Source organism: Athene noctua, chromosome 3 (assembly GCF_965140245.1).
Source record: "Athene noctua chromosome 3, bAthNoc1.hap1.1, whole genome shotgun sequence".
Classification (NCBI taxonomy): domain Eukaryota; kingdom Metazoa; phylum Chordata; class Aves; order Strigiformes; family Strigidae; genus Athene; species Athene noctua.
The window spans coordinates 6,289,492-6,311,521 of NC_134039.1; the positions used below are offsets into that span (position 1 = coordinate 6,289,492).

At 41.2% G+C, this 22,030-nt stretch overlaps 1 protein-coding gene across 1 annotated transcript in view; it reads right to left on the reverse strand.

Annotated features, from left to right (window-relative positions):
* NTF3 (neurotrophin 3) overlaps positions 1-21,569 on the reverse strand; it is a 56,180-nt gene extending 34,611 nt beyond the window's left edge. Inside the window, exon 1 of the mRNA XM_074901216.1 lies at positions 21,434-21,569. Coding sequence (XP_074757317.1) covers positions 21,434-21,451 — 18 coding nt within the window. The 5' untranslated portion in view covers positions 21,452-21,569. The remainder of the gene's footprint in view (positions 1-21,433) is intronic.
* Between the last annotated feature and the right edge of the window lie 461 nt (positions 21,570-22,030).

Below are 22,030 nucleotides of genomic sequence, written 5' to 3' on the forward strand. Positions count from 1 at the left end.
AACCAGAACCAAAGAACTAAAATAGCTCTGGAGAACCAAGTCTTGAACACACCTCCTGCCCAGCCAAAATGTGAAGACACTTGGATTTGCTCTGCAGCTATAAGAGGAAGAACTGATAATTGCCAGACAGAGGGATCTGTGCCTGTCAACACTCCTGACTCAAAAGTCAACTCCCAAATTTGCTTGAGAATTTCCTGTCTCCTTCTGATAAGGCTCCTGTCTCATTTTGGCAGATTACCTACATCAAACTGCCAAACTATACATAACAAGCCATGTTTTGTGGGTATTTGTGCAAAGTTGGATACTGCTAGCACCACCACACATGACCCAGACATCACCGGATCAATGCAGAACATTAAGGTGTGGAGAACTGAATGAATATATCCAAAAAAGTAATAATGAATTTCCTTTCTTCCTTCTGTCTGAAACTCACTCTGTTAGAAGACTAGTAAGGAGGCTGGGTTCAGGCTAAGCTCTCGGAATAATAGACCATAAGTGTGATTAATGTGGTGGAAGTGCCCATCACTGGCTCTCTGTAGGGGGTGAGCTTCAGCCTTTCAGAACTGGTTTTAAGTGGATGACAATACTCCTGCCCCCACCCCAGTATATTTGTTATTCAGGCAGTCATGCCAAATCACCTCCACTTAAGTGACTGCTTTTCTTGAGCTGGAACTCATTCCTGGACAGTTTGTTGTTAGCATTTGGTCAGAGTCACAGCAAGGCACTTTGGAGCCTCTTTTGGCAGCCCTTCACTCTTCGTTCCCTCTACTTTGGGCTCCTTCCAGCTGCTGCCAGCAAAGACTCCTGTATCGCCAGAGATCTGTGAGCCCTCCTTTTGGAGGAGAACAGCTCTAGCACGTGTCCCTTGGGTGCCTCTCTGAAGTGACGGCCCTGCTCGCTCCATCCATAGCTCTGGCTGTGTACGTACTGCTTAAACGTCAGGCTAGATGCATCACTCACATATGCAACGGGTTTGTCCCATCATCCCCAACAGACACTTCACTTTCAAGACGTCCCCATGCAGATAATTACTTTTACAAATTTGCAATAACCACTCAGGGCTCAAACTCCAAAATTCCTTTGAAAGTGAATGAACTTGAAAGAATGATTATGGAGAGTAAAACAAAAGGAAAAAAAAAATGCTAGCAAAATTATTTCGATAGGCAATTTTTTTTCTATTCCAGAATAAAAGTTTCTCTTCTCTCAGATGGTACATGTTACTTTTTTTTCCTAATCTTAAGTAGATGCATCACTTATAACCTGAAACTACACAGGTCAATATAAATGGCATTTTTCTATCTAAAAATCAAGAAGGGTCCTATTAATGAGTCCACCAAAATTATATTAGTGGAGCTTTTGACATGGAGGCCAAGGAGAGCTTTGCAACTGATACATGAAAGATGAAGTTTGTTCCAACTGAAATCACTCAAAAAATTTCTGCTCATCATCTGGGTGAATCAGATTATACCCAGGGGCTGAGTATATAACAAATTAATGTAATAGTATGAAGAAAAGAAATCAACCTGCCCCCCAAAATAAAAGAAACAAGAATGGATGGATAGATGACACACAGAATGGTCATTGCTAGGTTTTAGCAATGCGTTACTAATTAGAGCCAATGGAAGAGTATTAAAACATGCAGTAGCTAGGTTCTAGCAATGCATTACTAATTACAGCTCATGAAACCTTTCTTAAAGCATTCATTGAAACTGGTTTGGATGTGAATGCATTTGTGTGGATAGGACATTGGTGGACCACTGCCTGACAAATTACCACCCCAAACTATTGGTAATACAAGTGTTCAACATGAAAATATGTATCCCAGTGAGCTGATACTAGTAGAACTTGAGAGATTTAAAAGCACATAAACTAGCTGATGCAATTCTTATTAAAGAATCCAAGGCTGCTTCTGTGGTTAACACTAACTGTCTATCAACTGGAATCTTCAGCCCATGACTTGAAGACTCTCACCCAGTTACATGGGATACTTCTCTGGCATTTGTTTGACAAGTAAAGCCCTATGACAAGATCTCACACTTGATACAAGGTGCTGTCTCTCAGGTAGTAGCTTTTTCATTGGGATGCATGCAATTGGTAAAAAACGCATGCCCATGTCCAGTGGGAAGGGTTGTATTTTTCAGATGCACGCCCTTCTACAATCATGTGACAAAAGGAATTTACCATTCTAAAGCTGTGTGCTAGTGCAAGTTCCCACTTGTTGTGGGAGAAAGAGCCTGAAAATCTTGGTCCCAGTTTTCTCCAATAACATGATTATAAATTCTCAGGGGCTGCTGATCCCTCTGAAACAGTTGTATTGATCAGGAAGTCAGACAAGTAGATTTCTTTTCCAGTACCAGGACTCAGAGCAATACCCAGCATCACCATAAACCTTTAAATCTGCTGGGTTTACAGAGGCACTAAGACAACTGTACGAACTGGGCTGTCACCACTGAAGCTCTTAGTCTAGGCTGTGAACAAGTGCTTCCAGCGCTTTGATATACAATAAAGAAAATTAAACGGGAGAACAGATTGACCTCGTTTGTGAACTAGAGAGTAAAGCCATCTTTGAATTATTTTGGGGCAAGTAACCATCAGAAAACAAAAAAAAATAATTAAAAGGTGACCGCTTTTCCAGAATTTCCCAGCACAGACAGTCTGGAGTGCCCCCCAGTTGCTCCTAAATAATTATTAAAAATTATGTTTTATCACAAAAATAAACATGAAAATATTTAGTGGAATAGAAATATTCTTTAGCATTATAGGTATTGCTTTGCCCTGCAACTCACCCCTATGCACTCCCACTGTGCCTTTTTAGACTGCTTTTTTCTCAGAAAGACTAAGTTCTTACAAGTTTCATGATAATTGGTGGAAGGGGATGCTCAGGTTAGTGACTGTCTCACTCAAAAGAGCAGAGTGTTGTAAACTCAGTAGCTTTTAGGCTGTCCATTAGCATAGGCAGCGCTCTCAAATAGCTAAAGCATACACTGACTCCTGCCAAGCTAGTAGTCAGAGAACATGGAAAAGAAATAAAACACTGTGTAGGTGCTTACAGGACAGGGAGGTGAGAGCAGGAGAGTAGGAGGAAGCTGAGGTATTGCAGAACAAAAAGGAGTGAAGCTCCGGGAAGGAGTACAGGCACAGGACACAAGTTCATAAGAAACCAGGCTTCATTCATGTAACGAACTGCCAACAAACAACTTGTTTTGGTTTAGTCATTGTTACTTGGAAAATAATTTATGTTAAACTCAAAACCAGATACTCTCATACCAGAATCAGATTATGCACATATGGACGTGCTGGTAAATTCATAGCTTGCTTTAAATTTACACTTTAGAATAAAAAAAAAAAAATCTAAATTTTTTCATTTTTATCTTTTATCGGTGAGAACTTTGACTCTATGGGAGTTAGATACTGCCAAGAACAAATCTGAAAAAAGTTTACACTATTTTGATTGTGGATAAATTATTCTAATTCTGTAGCGAAGACATAACAATTACACTAAATCTGTCAAAAAAAATGACATCTAGGAGGGAACATAGCAATGGTCAGAGTTACTAAAAGCCTTTCATGAGATGGGGAGGCAAGTATAAAAACCAGTTAAATCATCATCCGATGAAGTTCTACATGTCTTCTGTTTTGAAAGCTGTTGAGTAACATCAAGGTCATGTATTCAGAATACAGATTTAAATATAATGTATTTCAGGACAGCTGGAAGTATAACCCTGTGCTCCTGAGAGGTGTCTTTCCCTGTAATTGGTTAGAATCACTTTCCGATGGGTATTTCTTTGTTTTTGTCAGTGAAACATAGTTTAAATTTTGCAGCTTGCTTTCTTGATTCAGAGAAGTGACAAATTCCACTTCTCTGATATATGTTGCAGTGGGATGCTGACTTTAAGATCTAGCAAGCCTCTTTCCCTTCTAGATGAGGATGTGTCTGCATACGTAAAATTTTTCACCTGCTTGCATTTTTAGATGAAATATGAAATCAGGGACATAAATGAAATGTGGAAATGTCTGAGAAGCAAAGATGGGAGTACCACTAGGAACGGCATCTGCTAGAAAACATGATTGCAATCACCCTTATAAATGCAGGAGGTACTCTCTTTAAAGTTTGGTTCTGCCAAGAAATAAAGGAAGTTATAAATGAGTCAAAGATAGAATCAAAATTGGGAACACCCATTCAGTTGGAGAGGAATTGCGAAAGAGGCATTTTTTTACATTTATTCTTAGAACTGTACTTTTAGGATTTCTGATTAAAATTACAATGTCACATCAGTGTGTTGTCAATATGAATCATTAATGACATTCCAATGTTCACAGCCTTTCTCTCAAAACAAAACAAAACACCAAAAAACCTTCTAGGGGTTGAAATTGGCAGACATTTGATTTGGCTTTGATCTTTCACTTTATGCTGAAATGGCATCAGTGATTCCAGAGACAGTTAAATCTCACAGAAAGAAGCTGATTTACTTGAAAAGCACAAAAGACCCCCAACAAGAGAGAGGGGAAGTGATTCCAGCAGTGCCAACAATGAGGGAAACACTAATTTAGACAAATCATCGATGTTTTCACCACGAAATTGTCTCCACGTGTTCTAAACACGGTGAGATAACATAGTGATGATACGGCTGATGCCAGTGTCATCTACAGCACTCTACGATGCAAGAGCAATGAGAGGGAGGAATTTTCCACCCCCTCTATTTTCTGACCCCATCACAAAAAAAAAAAAATAGCACTGGTGACATTCATAGGAGATGAATTTATGAGTCTGAGAAGTTCACTGACTCTCCTCCACAGTTAAAGATACTATTTGCGGCGATACCACCACACTGCATGACAGTGATTGTGGTTTTGCCTGTTTCTCTCAAATCAAATTGTGGATTAATACAGACTGAAAACTATGGACTAAGGGCTAAGGCTTGGTAACCAGGTGCAGTCAGAAATACAAAAAATGGCTGAAAGTTTCTAATTGTGATCATGTAAAACATGCTTTCTGTACGTTCTCCATCAGATATTTATGATTTGGCAATAATTTTCTCATTTTCACCATCAAACCTTAAATGCTAACAGTAAACATTTCACTCCACATGATTTGCATCAAATGAGGTATTTCTTTTTCTTAACAAACTCAACATATTTTGTTTCCCTAAACTCAACAGCAAATGACGCAGCAATTCTCTTTGTACGACATTCTATTGTAGAAGTTTTATTCATGGACATGGCTCTTCCTTCTGGGCTGAGCCCCATAAGGATAACATCTCCAACAGCTGGTTTAACAACTCTCAGATCAAACTGTTGAGGTGAATGAAGACTACAGGCTTATGTGGTACACTAGTAGAGATGTAGTTCAAAGTTTGATACAGCCATTCTTTTTCTGTGCCTCTAAACAAATTAAAAAAAAAATAAATTATTGAGATAGTTTCAATTTCTCTCTGAGAAATGGATGCAGCAGTACCTTTTTCCTTAATTCCTTTTTCGGTCTGGGTTCTGTCTAGCCATCATCAAGGCACAATGCATTGTAACAGGAGAAAAATGAGAAAAAGAAGAGTATATGTAGAGTATCAAGAGTAGAAAGATGATGTTAAAATAATGATGCCAAAAGTCCTCAAAGAGCCTAACCTTTCCTGAAGTCAAACAAAAGAAATTCAGACAAGAGTTTGTCTTCTTATGAGGATAAGGAATGCTACTGAGAAAGAACATGAACAACAATAATTATGTCTTTTTTGTTTGGGAGTTTGGTCAGAGGTCCTAGATTTGCTTGATAGCATGGGATTAAGAAAGGAAGAGCAAAACTGTTACCAGACTGTGGTAAAGAAATTTTGAAAGGTATCAGCATCATATAAAGAAAAAAAAATGGGGACAAAACTTTTTTACACACGTATTTGAGACTTTTTCAATCAAACAAGAAATTTCAGGGGAGCTTCTGGACCCTATCTGCTCAGATGGTGATGGGGCACAAAAGTGTGAAACTGAGAAAAAAATATTGCATACTCTTGAGGTATATTTAGGGGGAAAAAAAAAAAAAAAAAAAAGCCCTATGAAAAATTACCAGGTTGAATGTTTTGGAGGGAAAGCAAGAGAAGGCCACAGCTGACTGGGTTACCAAACCACAAAGCCATAGGAACATGCACACACACAGGAGAAATTTAAAGCCTACAAGCAAAAATTGACAAAAGGCAATCAGAGCCAACTTATAAAAGAAGCATAAAGGATTGCATTATGCATGGAAAAAAAAAAAAATACTAGTTTATGCAGTTCCAGCTTTTGGAAAGAATTGTTTTGCAACTAAGAATCAAAACTGTTCTGCAAAAGATGTCAAAACATGGCTGAGGGTATTTATCAAGAAACTCAGTGTGCATGCATTCTGCATGGTTGAAGAAAAGAAGAATTGGTTGGAACTGTTGAATAGCTTTTTACATATATTAGCTGGAACATTACCTTGAATGCAAATTAAAACTTTCTGACTTACAGATTTTGCTCTTGTACCCGAGTTAAGGTGAAACTTGAAATGATGGGAAAGCATCAAGGAGTGCTATGGCTGTTTATTCCAAGATTGTCCCTAAATTTAACTTAAGAGATACTGTTTTTTGGTTTTTTTAAGAGAAGTAGATACATACAAGTGGAAAATGTGAGACAGAGATGAAAAATATTTACCTCAAAGGAGTGTAGGAAGATCAAAACACAAACAAAAGAAGCTTTTCAAAGTGGAATTCACACCACTGATAATGGTAATTTCCCAGAACTTAGGTCTAGGCCAAGGTTGACACAGGTTATTTATCTGTATTTTTGAGAGTCTGTATTATCATTAGTATGCAGAAGGTATATTATTTGCTCAGATGTCCTTCAGTGGAAAGTTTAAAGCAAGAATACCTGCTTATGTAATCATAAGACTAAAAACAAAGGTGGTGTGAATTTTCATAATTGAAATTAAAAAAAAAAAAAACAAATAGAAAACCTACTCAGATAAAGAATAGGCTTGTTCTATGTACAGTCAGTGCACATATATATGCACATATATTCATATATACATGCACACCTACACATATATATGTATAATATATGTATGTATTATATATACACATGTAATTTTCAATATCTAAACCAGAAAAGTCAGTGGATCAGACACCATCCTGAGACTCAACAGTTACGATGGATTTTAGGTTTCTGACTTCCCATGCAAAGATTTACAGGTGCTATATTTTAATTTCAAATTATTATAAGAACAAGGTCCAAATTACCCATAAATAAATTCTAATTAGCATAATAATAAAAGATTATGACACAGCTAATGGACTCTAGCTGGAATCCAGACTCCAGTGTTAAATGTAGTGTCAGAAAGAACAAGGCAGGAAATTTCCTGTGATATAAGGGGTAAAACCTCAGACTAATTTCTTCTGTGTTTCTGTGCATAACGGTGTAGTTTTCAAGATAGTTAAACAATTAGATGACAAAAAGATACCGAAAAAGATTAGTTTCCAAAATCATTTATCTTTAGTGTAATTTAGCCCTTGCCGAGAGTAGGTTTTGATGTTGATAATTGGCAAAGATGGGCTGGTGCTGAACAAACTTGACACCTGGCCCTTTTCATACTAATCTTTCAGTCTTTCCAGATGGCAGAGTTTACTTCTGTTCCCATCTGTTCCTTTTCAGTAAGAAAAAGAAAGGAAAAAAAATGAAATAGCTAAAACATTTCATGGATTTTAGAAGGATCCTTGAGATTCTTTTCAAGTCCTTTATTCTGGACCACATTCCTGTGGAAGGCTGGTGATGGCACCTATGATTATTTGCCTCAGATCAAAGGTAAAATGCCGGGTTTCATTTTTCAGGTTTTGCCTGAGATAATTCATCTGGATGAAATTCACGGATGAAAAAACTGAAAGAGCCGAAGTCATCACATCAGCACATACTTGGAAGAGAGTAAACAAAACAAGCAGGCAAGCAAACAAACAAGAGTGGTATCAGCCTTGCAATTAGGCAACATTCGATGCCATCTACCAGTAGACAGGTCAGAGCAGAATTTCACACGACATTCTGCTTGTTCGGATGTGGAAAACTGTTTCTACATTAAGAAAAATTTTGTGCAGAAACTATTCTTATTTCCCTGGTTATTTGCAATAGTTTCTTTCTTGACTCTGGTCTAAATTTTCACTGCCTCGAGATGAACTTATTCCCTGGGGGTCCATTAGGCTTCTTCCATGTAAGTGAGGTCAGGATTAGGCCTCTGTTAAGCTAGTTATCTCCAGAGCTAGCAACTGACTATTCAAGAAAATTAATCATGAGAAGAGAAGCAGATGGATATGAAAAGATAGAAAAAAAAAAAATAAAAACAAAAACAAAGAGAAGTCCATCAGTGGAAAACTACCAGGTAACGAGGAAATAAATTTGGATGCTACTTTGTAGTCTCTTAAGATTCTATTATTAAAAAAATATTAGTTAATGTGGAGAAAATTCAGAAAGCAATTAAGATAAAGAAGTCTCGAGGGATATTTCTGAGCAGAAATGAAAATAATGAAATTTATAGACCTGTCTGAAGGATGGCTGTGCTGTCCATGTGTGCACACATTTGAATAGCTTAAATAACAAGAAGCTGTCCATATCTTTCTCGTGACAATGATTTGGCACAGATCCCTAAGAGGACCAAGAAGATTTCTGACTCCAGTCATCCTAAAAGAGCACGTTGTGCTGAAGAAACTGGAAAAAGGCCCTGGCTCAGTCCACGTGCCCCACGAAACAGGATAAATATCTGAGAGGAGCCTCACTGTGTTTGCAGGGATGTGGCAGAGCAAGTTGCTGCCTTCTTCATGGCACAGCCTGCAGTTGTGCTGCAGGCACTGCAGGGTGCTGGCGCAGAAAGTGCTGTCTTTTCAGCTCCACCTGAGCCTCCTTACACATGGGGATGTCTTAACACCAACCAACAGGGTCTTTGGGCAATTTATTTCTGGAGAGCTTTGCAATGCTGGCCAAGCAGAAATAAGGCTGGTTATCCTGATACAGTTTTGCTAATTGATTGGGGAATAGTGAGACTCTCCTTGAGCTAAGTTCTGTATTGTGTAGGCAATTTGTATAAAGTTTCTTTCTGGATCTCTCTCCAGAAAGCTGCTAAACTATAGACATACCTCTATTTTCCTTGGGAGATGCTGCTAAGTCTTTCTCTTGAAAAAGAGCTGTTCCGCAAGAACAAATTATTTAAAGATTTCTGTGTTTTTCAACAATACCCTTAATTTTCATTTCTTCCTAAAAAAAATACCATCATTAAAAATGACCGCTAGAAGTTAACTGATGACAAAATAAAATTGAAAACAAGCCTCTAAAAACATCCCTTGCCAACTGTCCTACTGCCACCCAGGACTGTGTTGTTGCTAACAACTTTTACATGGAAAAGCATTCAATACTGTAGTGAGTGACACTCAAGTTGGATGGGAGATGGTATGAAGATTTTAAGTGGAGTGATGAAAGTCCAGTCACTTGATGAATTTAAAATTAGTCATGACAGAGCTTTGAAGAATATGCTATCTGGCTGGCTGGGATCTTAGGACAACAGACCATATTAGGAAGTATTAGACTCTATTAGGAGATGCATTTTCCTGGTTTTAATTCTCCAGTTCTGAGGAATCCCACTTGACCTCCTATTTTGCCAGTTATCAGGCCTAGCATAAAGGACACAGCCAGCAGAAAGAGGGACCAATAACCAAATTGTATTTGATACAAAAGGGTCAGTACGTGGGTGAGCACTGGGGGTACAAACAAGTCAGATTATACATAATCAACATCAATCCCACTGACCCCAACAACAACACCACACCACCAACAATGCGTGGAATAAATGGTGACATGCAGTCTCCCATAGAAGGGATGGGAAACAACCGAGTCAACAAGCCAAACACATCAGACCAAGGAAGCCACACACTGAATCTCTACAGAGCCCACGTTTACAAAAGCCAGACCTGAGTGGAGCCCAGTCCCAGGGAGGCAGGAGGTCCTTCCCCAACAGGGAACTCTGCACAGGGCACCCACCTCACACACAGACACTGCCCCTCCTGCAAGGGGTCCCAGCTTTGATCCCTCAGTGGGACACCTGACCGTGGGTTACTCACTGCAGACACCTGGGGCTCCTTTACCCAATGGCTCTGTCTGCCAGGCCGGAGCACCCTGGGGGGAAGCCTAAAGGGAAACTCACCCCCCTTTGGGAAGGGCTGTGGGAATCACCCACATGTCAGCCTTAATTTGGGGCTTGGGGTTGAAACCCCAGTATTGCACTTCCCAAGCCCAGCAAGCTTTCAGAGTTCCCTGTGAGGGAACAGTATCATGCCCTGGGTAGCTCCAGCTCCACAGGTTTCACTGGCTTTGTATCTGCAAGTACGAGTTTCCTTGGCTGTGGATGGCTGATGTCTATAGCTGCCAACATACAGGTCAACAAGGAGACAGGGTTTTGAGCAAGGGGGAAGCTGCCAGGTTTTAAACTTCGGTGTCCAGGGGAACGTGGTTGAGATTTAGTAGAACAAATAGGGGAATGGTTCGTTTCTGAGGAACTGGCAAATTCTATCAAAGAAATGGATTTGCTACAATTTTTCCAATCAAGTATATGAGTCACCTAGTATAGGCATATTCTCTTCCCCTCTCTGATTTCTATGATTCAACATACTTCAGTGCTTTGGATGTGCATCCATGGTTTTAAAACAAACAAACACCAAGAATCTAAGGTTTGGTTACAGTCTCACTAACTCAAGTAGAATTTCCTGGGTGCAACTGGGGACAGAATTTGGCCTAGAAGCAGGTGGATTTCCACATTTGCTCAGCTTGGGACTCCCGCTTCTGTGTAAATCAGAAATAAATGCATTGAATTTAGTGGAGGTGCTGGTGTCAAACCTGTCATCAGAGACTGAGGCAGTAAAGGCACAGTCTGAACCAGAGACACAAAGATTAAGATAAACAAATGAATTCACTGAAGAACAACACCACCAATCAGATTTGCTTAATGACAGTTTAAAGGACAGCAAACTCTGTCACCAGCTTTAATTTCAGAGGAATGAGGCAAATGAAAACAAACTTTGAGAAAAAAGCAAAATGAACAGGAAGAGTTCCTAGAAAAGACAGAAAAAAAAATAGAAAAAACTAGAATATTTCTCAGGACTTTAAAAACATATCTGTTTCCCCAAAATGCACACTCTTCCAAGGGAGACCACTCCCTATCCTAGCGGATGTGAAAAGCAGCTTTAGCTTCCCAGGGCAAGAGTTAACTCCATGAAGCTTTTGTTTATTTGTTTGTTTGGGGTTTTTTTTGGTTAAAAAAAACCCCACAAACCAACCAGCAAACCTCAAAACAAAAAAACACACAACAACAACAACAACAACAAAAACCAAAACCCAAACTCATCTTGTAGTAGTATTTAGCTTATTTTTCTTTTCTCAGTGCCTGTAACTTACTCATTTAACACAAAAGCTAAACATTGGTCTTGAGTGTTTCCAACTTACGAAGGCAGTCTGAATACAGAAAATTCAACCTCTCAACAGGAACATAAAGTCTCTGTCCAGATTGCTTCATGAATAGCTTTTGTATTAATAAATTGTTTCAACATTTTTTTCTAAGTACATATAGACACCACACACCCCCCACACCCCCCCCATCTAGGAGGAAAGACATATTAAGGCAATACTTCCTATGGGTATGGAAGTATGGTTGGAACTGTTGCAAATCATGCTGGCTGACAGAAACAGCCAGGCTAGACCAGGCACTCTATGCCACCAGTACACAGTCTCTCCAGGGCTGACTTTCAGGTGGCACCTGTATAATAAATACAGCAAGACTGGGATATACTGGCATGCAAAGCCGGCTTCATGTAGGCTGCTTTATGTGCCGGTGCCACACAGAAGAGCTGAAGGATGTATTTGGCAGATGGTGGTACTCACCATACACACCTGAGCAGAAAGTGTGACTCTTCTTGAAGATACAGACTTGTAAAGCATAATTATTTCTATTCTTATTTACAAGGATGAAAATACTTAAAGGAGCTCTAGTTTGTAGGACTTTCAGATCCTCATAGCATTGGATTAATTGTGCTTCTATTACTATTGATGTTAAAACTTCCGTTCACTGCTGAAAATAAGTGTCAACTGTTTTTGAAAATCCTGCTTTCTGGGTCTTAGGGCCATCAGGTTCAAAAACCTGATAGCCTCATTGGTACTAATGTCAAGAAGTTTTTAACTGCTGCTGCTTTCAACTCTCTATATGTCTGAAGAAGCTGCTAGGTAGTCCCTGTCAATATGGGATGACTTAATAACATGCATTGCTAATCAGATAAAAATTTATTTTCCTTTTTTTTAAAAAAAAAGAAGCATATTTTGTCCAGTCTTGAGAGATCTCACTTCTTCCAGTCTGAGTCAGCTGTTTTCCCTGTGCTACAAAAAGGATCGGTGCTTAAGAGAACTGAAAGTAGAGGGCAAGGGGGTGGGATCCATGGTGGGCAGGAGGGACGAGGTGGGAACACCGTGAGGGAGCCCAGCCTGTGAACAGATACTGCTTCTATAAGTGGCAAAGCTGAGATGGAGAGGGAGTTATTCAGCACGCCGATGTCATGACAAGATGCCCCACTCCCTGACAGGAAAACGCACACAAGTTTGTAGAAAAATTCCAAGAGGGGCAACGGGTTGGTCAATGCAACAGAGAGCGATTATACGGCAGTCTTACATGGCCTAAAGGGAGGGCAAGGCCAGTGCTAGGAAAGCCAGAAAGAGAAGGACAAAGAAATAGGATGCACTGTTCTCGCAGTGCAGTTACATACTGACCCCTCGTCTTCCATTCGCACACACGCATGCCTGCACATCATTCCTGCACATATGTACATTCAGCCTCTATGTGTCTCCCATCTACTCTTGCAAAACAAACCTGGCCTGAAAACTGGATGTAAGCCATAAAACAGGATGCTGGTAAATGATGACTATTGAGGCTGCGGTGGTGTCTGGTGACCTAACACTCTCCTCAGCTGTGTCATTGAGCAGTCCGAAAGCATTAAGGGGTAAAGCTGCAGAAAAATAGAACAGCAATGGGCTGAAAATGGATAGAAAGGATGGAAAGGATAGAAAAAAAAAAAGTTATATAGAAACACAGAAAGTGGTTAGAAAAATGGGCAGAAAATAAAAGATTCAGAGTGGAAAAGCCTGAGATAATAGGTCTAGGGAAAATCAATTCAAAGCACCTATATTAAACATCAGGGAGGAAGTTGGAAATTCATAATACTGAAAATTAGCTAGCCATGATTTAAACAATATATTAATGCTGGATTTATTACACAGAAGTTCTTTTATAGTAGAAGAGAGAAAGAGAAAAAAGGACTATAGAGTGCAAAAAGTCAGTATAATTACAGAAGGTAGACAATGAGATGCAAGAGGTCTCCTGCTTTTGGAATGTCACCTTTATTTTTGGACCTTCCAGTCCCACAAAGATGTGGAGGAAATTGAGGGAAGTAAGAAAACTGAAAAAATGCATAATTAAAAAAATAGAAGAAAAAGCTTAAAGAAAAAAAAATCATATGCACTCTGTAAGACAAAGAATGGGATTAAACAAAGGACAGCTCACGTCAAAGATCTGAAGAATATATTCATTAAAAAGTAACGAGGACGGAAAGTTGCTCAAGATGTTAGGGGATCTAAGTGGGAGAACATGCAAATGTTAATACACATCAAAGAAAACCTATCCTCTCAGGAAGAATTTTCCTGAGTTACCTGCATCATCCATTTGGAAAGGTGGACACGTAAAATAAGATCGTGCAAATTGTTTGAGAAATGAGTGGAGCAAATAGTTTTGTACTTATTACAAGAGCTGAAAACAATGAACTGAATAAGTCTGTTCTAACTTTGGAATGAATCCAGGCAAGACCCCCAGCACACGGAATAACATGTCACTCGTAATGACCGTGGCTTTGTTACCTAATCCAGAGCAGGGTAAAGTTTATCTTTTTCTAAAATGGTGTCACTGGACTTTATTTTTGCTGCTACCTTGCAGTTTTGTTTTGTGCGTACTGCTTACGTACTAGGAGTGGGTAAGAACGTGTGGGGAATGGTAGAGAGGCATGTGTCCACATTCTTCTAAAGCATTTCTTTAATATTTCCTCTGTAGCCTTTGCATCTAAGGAAAGTGGGGTTTTAGTCAGCTGACTACATATTATCTATTTTTTCCCCCCTAAGGTATCAGTTTTATCATTATCATTTAGTATTTCTGAAACCAAGCTCATCACAGATCTCAGCATCTAGTGGTATTTCAAGTTTACCTCAAATACACCATGCTAGAAAAACTACTTAAATGCTTCCATCAGATTTATGAGGTCTGTATCTGATAGCTGAAACATCAGAACATCTGATCTTCGTTTGGAGCAGAAACCAAATACTGTCCAAATCCCATCTCTCAAGGGGACAAAAGCTGCTTTCGTCTTGCGAGTGTGCTTGTCCACCTCCTGGCTGTGGCAAAAGCCACAGTAGAGGATGCTATCTTAGAACTTGTCTAACCACAGAGCTATTCAGAAGCAGCTGCTGGATTTAAATTTCACACTCACAACCTGAATTCACTTCTGAGCGTAGACGAGTCTTTAAACATTCATTGAGAGTACAATGTACTTCCTTCTGTAACTCTCCAGTTAACTGCCAGTTACCTCTCATGATACCAATCTGCACTTCTTACAAATGTGGGTGAATTTTTGTAGGCAATAGCCTAGAAATACGTATTTCTGAGTTAACTAGATTAACATTTTCTCACATGTTAACTCAGCTAATGTGAGATAAAACATACAAAATCTATAGCAGGGACAAACCCAAAATAAAGGAATTTATTGCAGGAAGGTGTGAAAGAGCAACTGAGAAGCACATTTATTGCTGTGGTTCCATTATGGGCAACACACGCAAGTGAAGCACAGGAAATGTTGGAGGAGTGCTGCAAATCTTAACCTGTAGGATGCAAACCTCCAAGAATGTTTTCATCACATTTGTACAGGTTTGTAATAGATAACGCCAGTGGACTTTGTTCTATGGAATCTGTATATTTACATGGCTAGGCAGGAGGTGACTCCCTCTGAAGTACAGGCAGAGTGGCAATGAGTCACGCACACTGGTTTCCCAGCATTGCCTGATGGAAATGTGGAATTACCTGCTATCCTTTCCATGTGCGTTGAAATGCAACCAACATGTTCCTTCTCTGAGGTCCACATGACTACCAGTGAACTTTGTTTCAACACGTACAGACACACAACCTTCCCCAATGCACCAGTGTCCTCATTCACACATATCTTTATCACCTATTTCTGCAGAGGGAAATTTCAAACGCAAACTTAGAAGCCAAACTGGGAAAGACCTTTCTACGTGTGTGTGAAGAGGTGGAGAGGAGAGGCAGAGAAAGCTAAGAGAGGGAGGATCATATGGCCTTGTGATCTTTCCAAATGCCTTTTGCCCTGAAGGAAACGGCCACCTTGCTAAGGTTGCTCACACAGCAAGATGCTGGTACCATGTGAGGGAGAGAAGGAAAGTCTTAACTGAATTGGATGCTTGGGTGTAGGGTTTTATTTAATTCCTCAGGAAGTATAATCTTCCTCGAGGCTTTCTGCGGAGGAGTCTATGGAGTTAAGGCTCATGACACAATCAGGAACATAGCTCTGTATGTTCCCTCTAGCACTCACTTCACAACCTTGAAACGACTCCATGTCCACCCTTACCACTTCTCTCTTCACACGCACATCCCATCTGTCCCTTCAGAAAGCACCTTATCCCCACATCCCCCACCAACAGATGTATGAACAGGGATGGCTGTCTCCCACACAGAAACAGCTGCCATCCACCTCTGTCATCCCTACCCACACACCGCTGCTTTCCGCTGTCCACTCCTCGTCACCACGAGGAGACAAACATGTGGCCCCGCACCAGCAGACATCTGCAGGGACACCCGGATGTTCCAGCCCTTGGAAACACATTTCTCTAGCTGTGTTGTGGCTACAAAGAAGTCCAGGTGGGCACAAATACCCCATGTTCTTTGCTCTCAAACACAGCTTGGTCATTCATGCTTTGATCCCCTTCCTGCCACATTCCAGCACTCATGGTACCCATCAATCCCTTTCTCTTTTCCCGGACAGCTGGCAGGTTGATGCCACCATTTGCTCTTTACTTTCTCAGTGGCTAGGCAGGGAGGAAGAGGAGCGGCTGGAGGCCAGGGCATTACCCTGGGCCATGGTGGTTGCAGTGGGCTGAGCAGGATGCCCTCTGTGATTTTACCCCAGCTGAATCCTAGTTTTCAGGACCTCTGGCTGGAGTCACACATCTCCCCTTCACGGACCACTGTCCCCACCTCCTGCAAACTGCCATGGTGAGAAGTTCACTGCCACCAGAAGAGAAAGGGGCTACTACCAGGTCCAAGTACCGCCAGGAAAAATTATCCAGCTGGAGAGCTAGAACTGGGCTCTGCAGTGGGAAACCAGTGCATAAAGTAGGACAATGGGTTCCCAACACAGCCTATGGCTCCACAAGCACTAACTGTGTATTAGCCAAATATTTTACAGGGTACATGGTTTTTTTTGGCAGGATTTGATCCCTGGAATAAACCAGAAAGGGATCCATGCACTTTCATATGACTGATGCTATGTAAGGTCCTGGTTCAGAGGCTTCAGCCTTCAAGCCAGCAGTTTGATGTGATCGGTCTGTCTCCTCCCAGTGCAAGTCCCACAGGACTACTCACAATCTTCTGATCAGCTACGGATGGGAATGAGCACTTTCCTACCCAGCGCAGGACAGTGCTTAAGAAGACACCAAAGCCCTAGGCAAACCCAACGATGAAGATGTTTGTAGAACAGTTCTGAAGAACAGATGTTGTCAATGTATGCAATTGTTTTGAAAGGAAAGATGTTCTTAGTATTTCTGTTTTACACCCAAGATGTATCCTATATTTTCAGCCTTCAACCAGCTGCACATTACTCCAGTACTGCTTCAAGCCATGGAGAAAGCTATTAATTTCTTGTTTCCTATGACTGACATCTGTACTCCCTATGTGTATTTCAACCCAATGGTTGTTCATCCAACAGCACTGTTAACTACCTAGTAGTCCTGCTAACTGGTCCTAGAGAAAACTCTTTGCCATTTTGTGCCACCAGTAGTACACTGAAGTTTTAAGGCATGAAAACAAGGTGCATTGTTATACCTCCGAATGAAGTTGGTGTAAATATTTTTGTTAGACATCCTGGGATTTTCTTGGGATTATTCAGTAGTCCTTTAGAAAAAGCCTGCAAAAATCTCTAAAGGAGAGTCTGCCTGCTGTGGATGTCATGCAGAAGAAAAGTACATGTAGCACACCTTCAGTCCTATCGCTACCCACGCACCAAACCATTTTCTCAGTTAGTCATCTCTCCCTACCCTCCTTCCCAATGCAAACATTGCTTCTTAGCACTGGCGAAACTCACCTCTGTTGTGTGTCTTACATAACTTATTTCGACACAGAGAGTTGTGCCACAAACGCAGTGGGCGCGTGATTCTTACCCATCTCACACACCAGCATGGCTTCCTGGGTGCGTGTTTGCAACTTCCACACAGACAAACATCCCTTACAGCAACCCTGGACTCTTACATGCCCCTCAAGGATTTCAACTTCTCCCTGCAGACTGGCTGGATGGCTCTCACCACATGCCTCCCTCTACAGCTCTGTCAGTCACGTAAGCACAACACTCGCTGAACACATCTGTCCCTGACCCGCACACAAAACTGGCATCTCATGTGCCCACGCAGTTATCATCACGGACTATATGCATTTACCTGTCTCCTGCTTGCTCTCCCCTTGCACTTAACTGCCAACCTGCTCTTATGCTGCTACGCTTGCATGTGCAGCCCCTCGCATACTTACACAGCCTCCCTTAAATGAAGAGACAGATAACTACAGACAGCTTAAGCCGTCATAAACTTTTCCCCGCTCCTCATCACTCTTCCCTCCCCCATAAGATGTTTTCCTTGTTCTAGGTCCCACACCCAGGTCTGCAATCTTTACCTGTACTTCCCTCATTTGCTTTGAGCATGCTGTGTGCACAACTCTCTTATCTGACACAACTTTTCACACCGTTCGCCTTCCCTTCCACAACCCTTACAAGCAGGCGCAAAGTGGCAGGTACCTTTCTCACACACCATCGTGTGTCAGCCTACACTAAACTTCTTACCCCTCATAACATGAACTGTCATTCCCATTCACTTCCACTTCATGCCCTACAGCTCCTCACTCCACTTGTCTCCCCACACACTTCACACTTTACTTTTGACCTGAGTACAGCCATGTGGCTCGTACAGCCCTCCAGGTAGTTATCCCTCCCATTCCTTCTCCTCCCACCCCTTTATATCTTTAGTCACTTCTCCTCTAGCACATTTGTTCCAGTCCCTCTTGGTACTTCACTTAGCCAGTACCTACCACAGAGATAGAAGCACATTTGTTACATCTCTCTTTACAGAAAATCACTCCTTTGTGTATGTGTTCTCCTCCTCCCACACCCCTGACATTATTCCTTACTTTCCATTATTTTCCTCTACAGCATCCCCGGTAACATATTGCCTGTTCTTTCGCTATGTTATCCCAACTGCCCAGTAAGGAGCCAGCCTCTGTTTCTGCTGGCCAAACCACTTCTGCAGCTTTACACTACTTTCTATGTTTGGCTACAAAGCAATACAAAACTAAATTTCCTCTCACCCTGTGCTCTCTCGACCTATACCTCCTCTAAACCACCTCTTGCCTAGGCATCTTTACAGAAAACCTAGCTCTAAATTTCATCCTCGTGCCTCTACATTCCTCATTTTATCCCCATTCTCATGCTTCTCAAGACCTGACACATCTTTATATTCCTGTCACAGTTCACCCTGCACCCACGACTTCCACTGTCTCGCATGTCCTCACAGCACATTCACACGGCTTTTTCTCCAGATCTGTCTCTCCTTTGCAACCAGGCAACACACTCCAGCAGGCTTCCAACCTCCTCTGAAATTTCTCTAAGCAACTACCCCCTCAAATACCTTTATGGGTCCCTATGCCCTTTAACCATCACCACACCCTATCTCCATCCAGCTCGTTTTTTTCCTCTGCATTCCTCTTCTCGGCATCTGTTTCCATCACCACGCAAGCCTTCCCTTTCATACACTAACACCTTCTTTGCAAATACATCCTCATATCTATTTCTCGACAGAATCAGAGGTGTCTCTTTTAGACACCCCCCACAAGCATCACATAGCTGATTATTTTCCATACCTTTCTCCAAATAGACAATAGTTCACATTTTTCTTCCTCCTCCAAACATCCTTTGTGCCCTGTGCTTTCACCTTTCTCCCTTCACTCCCACTCCATACCCTACCTCCCCCTTGCAGACCCCTAGCATCCTTGTATGTCCCTTTCATATGCTCACCCAGCCTCCAGCCTGCACCTTTTCCCATCCCTCTCAAGTGTTACTTCCCCTTTGGAGCTCTTAAACTTTTTTCCACCCACAAAGATCCTCTTTTTCCAGTTGACCTGCAGCAGTTCCCCTTTTAAGCTGACCCCATTTTAAGCTCACTCACCTGCCCTTATTATCCCAATACGCAACACTTAACACATAGCAGTTTATTTTCAGTATATAACACTTTTCCTCCAAACTTCTTAATCTATCTTTTCATTACTTCTATTTACTTCTTATATCCCTGGGAAAAAAAAAAAAAAAATCCTAAACCTACATGTATTACATACCTCAGTATATAGCACCCTTCTACACAAAGCACTCCCCTCCTGGCTCTGCTGGCACATCCTCTTCTCCCCATATTTTGGGTCCACCACCTGCAATCATGTATAGTTTTCCTCCCCCCCACCATGCTCACACACAGAGCTCCTGGTACTGACACGTGTATCTAAGACCAGTCTTTTTACTACTAGCAGCTGGAACCATGCCGAACTCTCTTCCATTCTCTACTGCTTTTGTCTGCTTTGCCATAAATCGAGTTTTTCTTTTTTTTAATTATTATTAGATTTTCCTTTCTTTTTTTTTTTTTTTTTTACATCTTATTTATAGGTGTTTCTTGCATCACTCCTCCACTTACAGGCTCGCACAGATCAGGTATTTCTGCGCCTGAGAATGTCTCTCCTATTTGTCTGGGTATTTTCCTGAAGGCACAATGTAAAGGCAAACTTTACATACCATTTGCACTCCTCATACAACAAATCACATGAGCCTAAAAGCAAAGAGTGCTTTCTGAAAGGTTGTAGCTCATAACGATTTACTGGACCATATAGCACACATCTCTGTCTATTTAAAAAAAAAAAAAAAAAGGGGGAGGGAGGGGAAAGCAACCCCCCTCACACACACAGAGTCATCTCTAAATAACTGGTTTTGCAATATAGGAACCAGAGAATGTGCGCATAGCAGCCCTATTCAATCCAAAATATCCATCTCTCCGGATACTGCATATTTATAGTTCAAGAGATAGGACCAACACAGAGCTTTCCCGTTTATTTTAATGAAGGATTAAGAACTGATCAGAAAACTATCTAAACCATTCAAGGACTTTTTCCCCTCTTGGCTAATAGCAGTTTGGTGTCTCCACAAGGATTCATCAGTAACTGACGCTTTAAGCTGTATTTCAGCTGTTTAGATGAGAAACAGCTTTCTATTTTGCTCTCTATATGTGCGTCTGTGTTGATTAGTTGTGTGCTGCATTCCTAGAAGGCACTTACCAAACACTGAAAATTGCAGCGTAAGAATAGTTTTCCTGCCATCCTAGCACAGAGTGAGTGTATCTTTTTCACCTAGACACAGATGTGCAGGGAATCCTTTGATCTCCAGTTCCTCCCAGAGAATTTAGTGTTTGGGTTTGAGGAGAATGGGGATTGATTCAAAGGTCATGAATAGGGTTTCCAGTGTCTGGCACACACACACACACACACACACAAAATTAAAAAAAGGGAAAGCTTCAGTGAAGTTAGTTACCTGATACAGGTCTAGAAATTGGGAATTTTGACTTCGCTTGTCATGGGCTCTAACTTTCCCTGAGGGCAAGCACGCTACGTATGCTGAGGCTGGTTCTTGCAATCCACGCTCAAGATTTGCAACCCCTTTTGTTATATCTGAAGTTGCTGGTTTCCCTCTTAAAACCAAGGGTCTCCTTTGCTTTTGCCTCTTAAATCAGATTCCTTTAGCACCTCATATTTCTCCTCTGCTGTTTTCTTGCCAGGGACCTGAACAACAGCGTGCAGAGCAGGAGGAGAGAGGAACCTCAGACTAAAGCAAGCTATAGGGCAAGTAGGGGTGGGGGAAGGAGGAGGCACAATGGGAAAGGCAACATTTGGGACAGATCTATTGCTTACAAGACCCCCCCCCCTCCTCCCCATTATACTTCTCTAAAGGACCCCTCTCCCCCCCCTCCCCTCCCCGCCCTCTTAGGACCCTATTAGAAAACGTCAAATTTCCCTTACCGTGGTAGGAGTAACCATGGCATCCGTGTGAATGTTTCCAGAAAAGTCGACATGAAGAGAAAGGTGGATGTAAATATGTTCATTCAAAGTCCCAAAGTTGGTCTGCTTGGGTTGTGCAGAGTTGCTCTATGGGAGAGGAGCCTTAAACTCTGAGTCCCGTGAACATAATCTGCTCGATTATAACAAACCAGCTCAGCCAGATGGCTCTGTGCTCTGCAGATTAACCCCTTTATTGCCACACTCTGCTTTCCCTACCTACCATTTATAATAACCTTGCCTGGTTGGGGAATTTCAGAGAATGAGGCATTTTTTTGAAAACGACAAAACCGTCATAAAGGTCATTTTTTTCCCTTGTGAGCTCTAAAAAAACCCCATCATGTGCCTATTTTCTTTTTTTTTTTTTTTTTTTTAATCCGATTGACGGTTTTATTCCTCTTCCTGGCAAAATCTTTTTATATTATTAAGAACAGTATTAACACCAGGGAACATTTTAGAGAATTCTTTTGTTAAATCATAACCATCTCTTCCGGACTGTGATTCTCAGAAGACAAGGATTTTATTGCAGGAATGTCTCTCACTCTAATGGTCTATCCACTC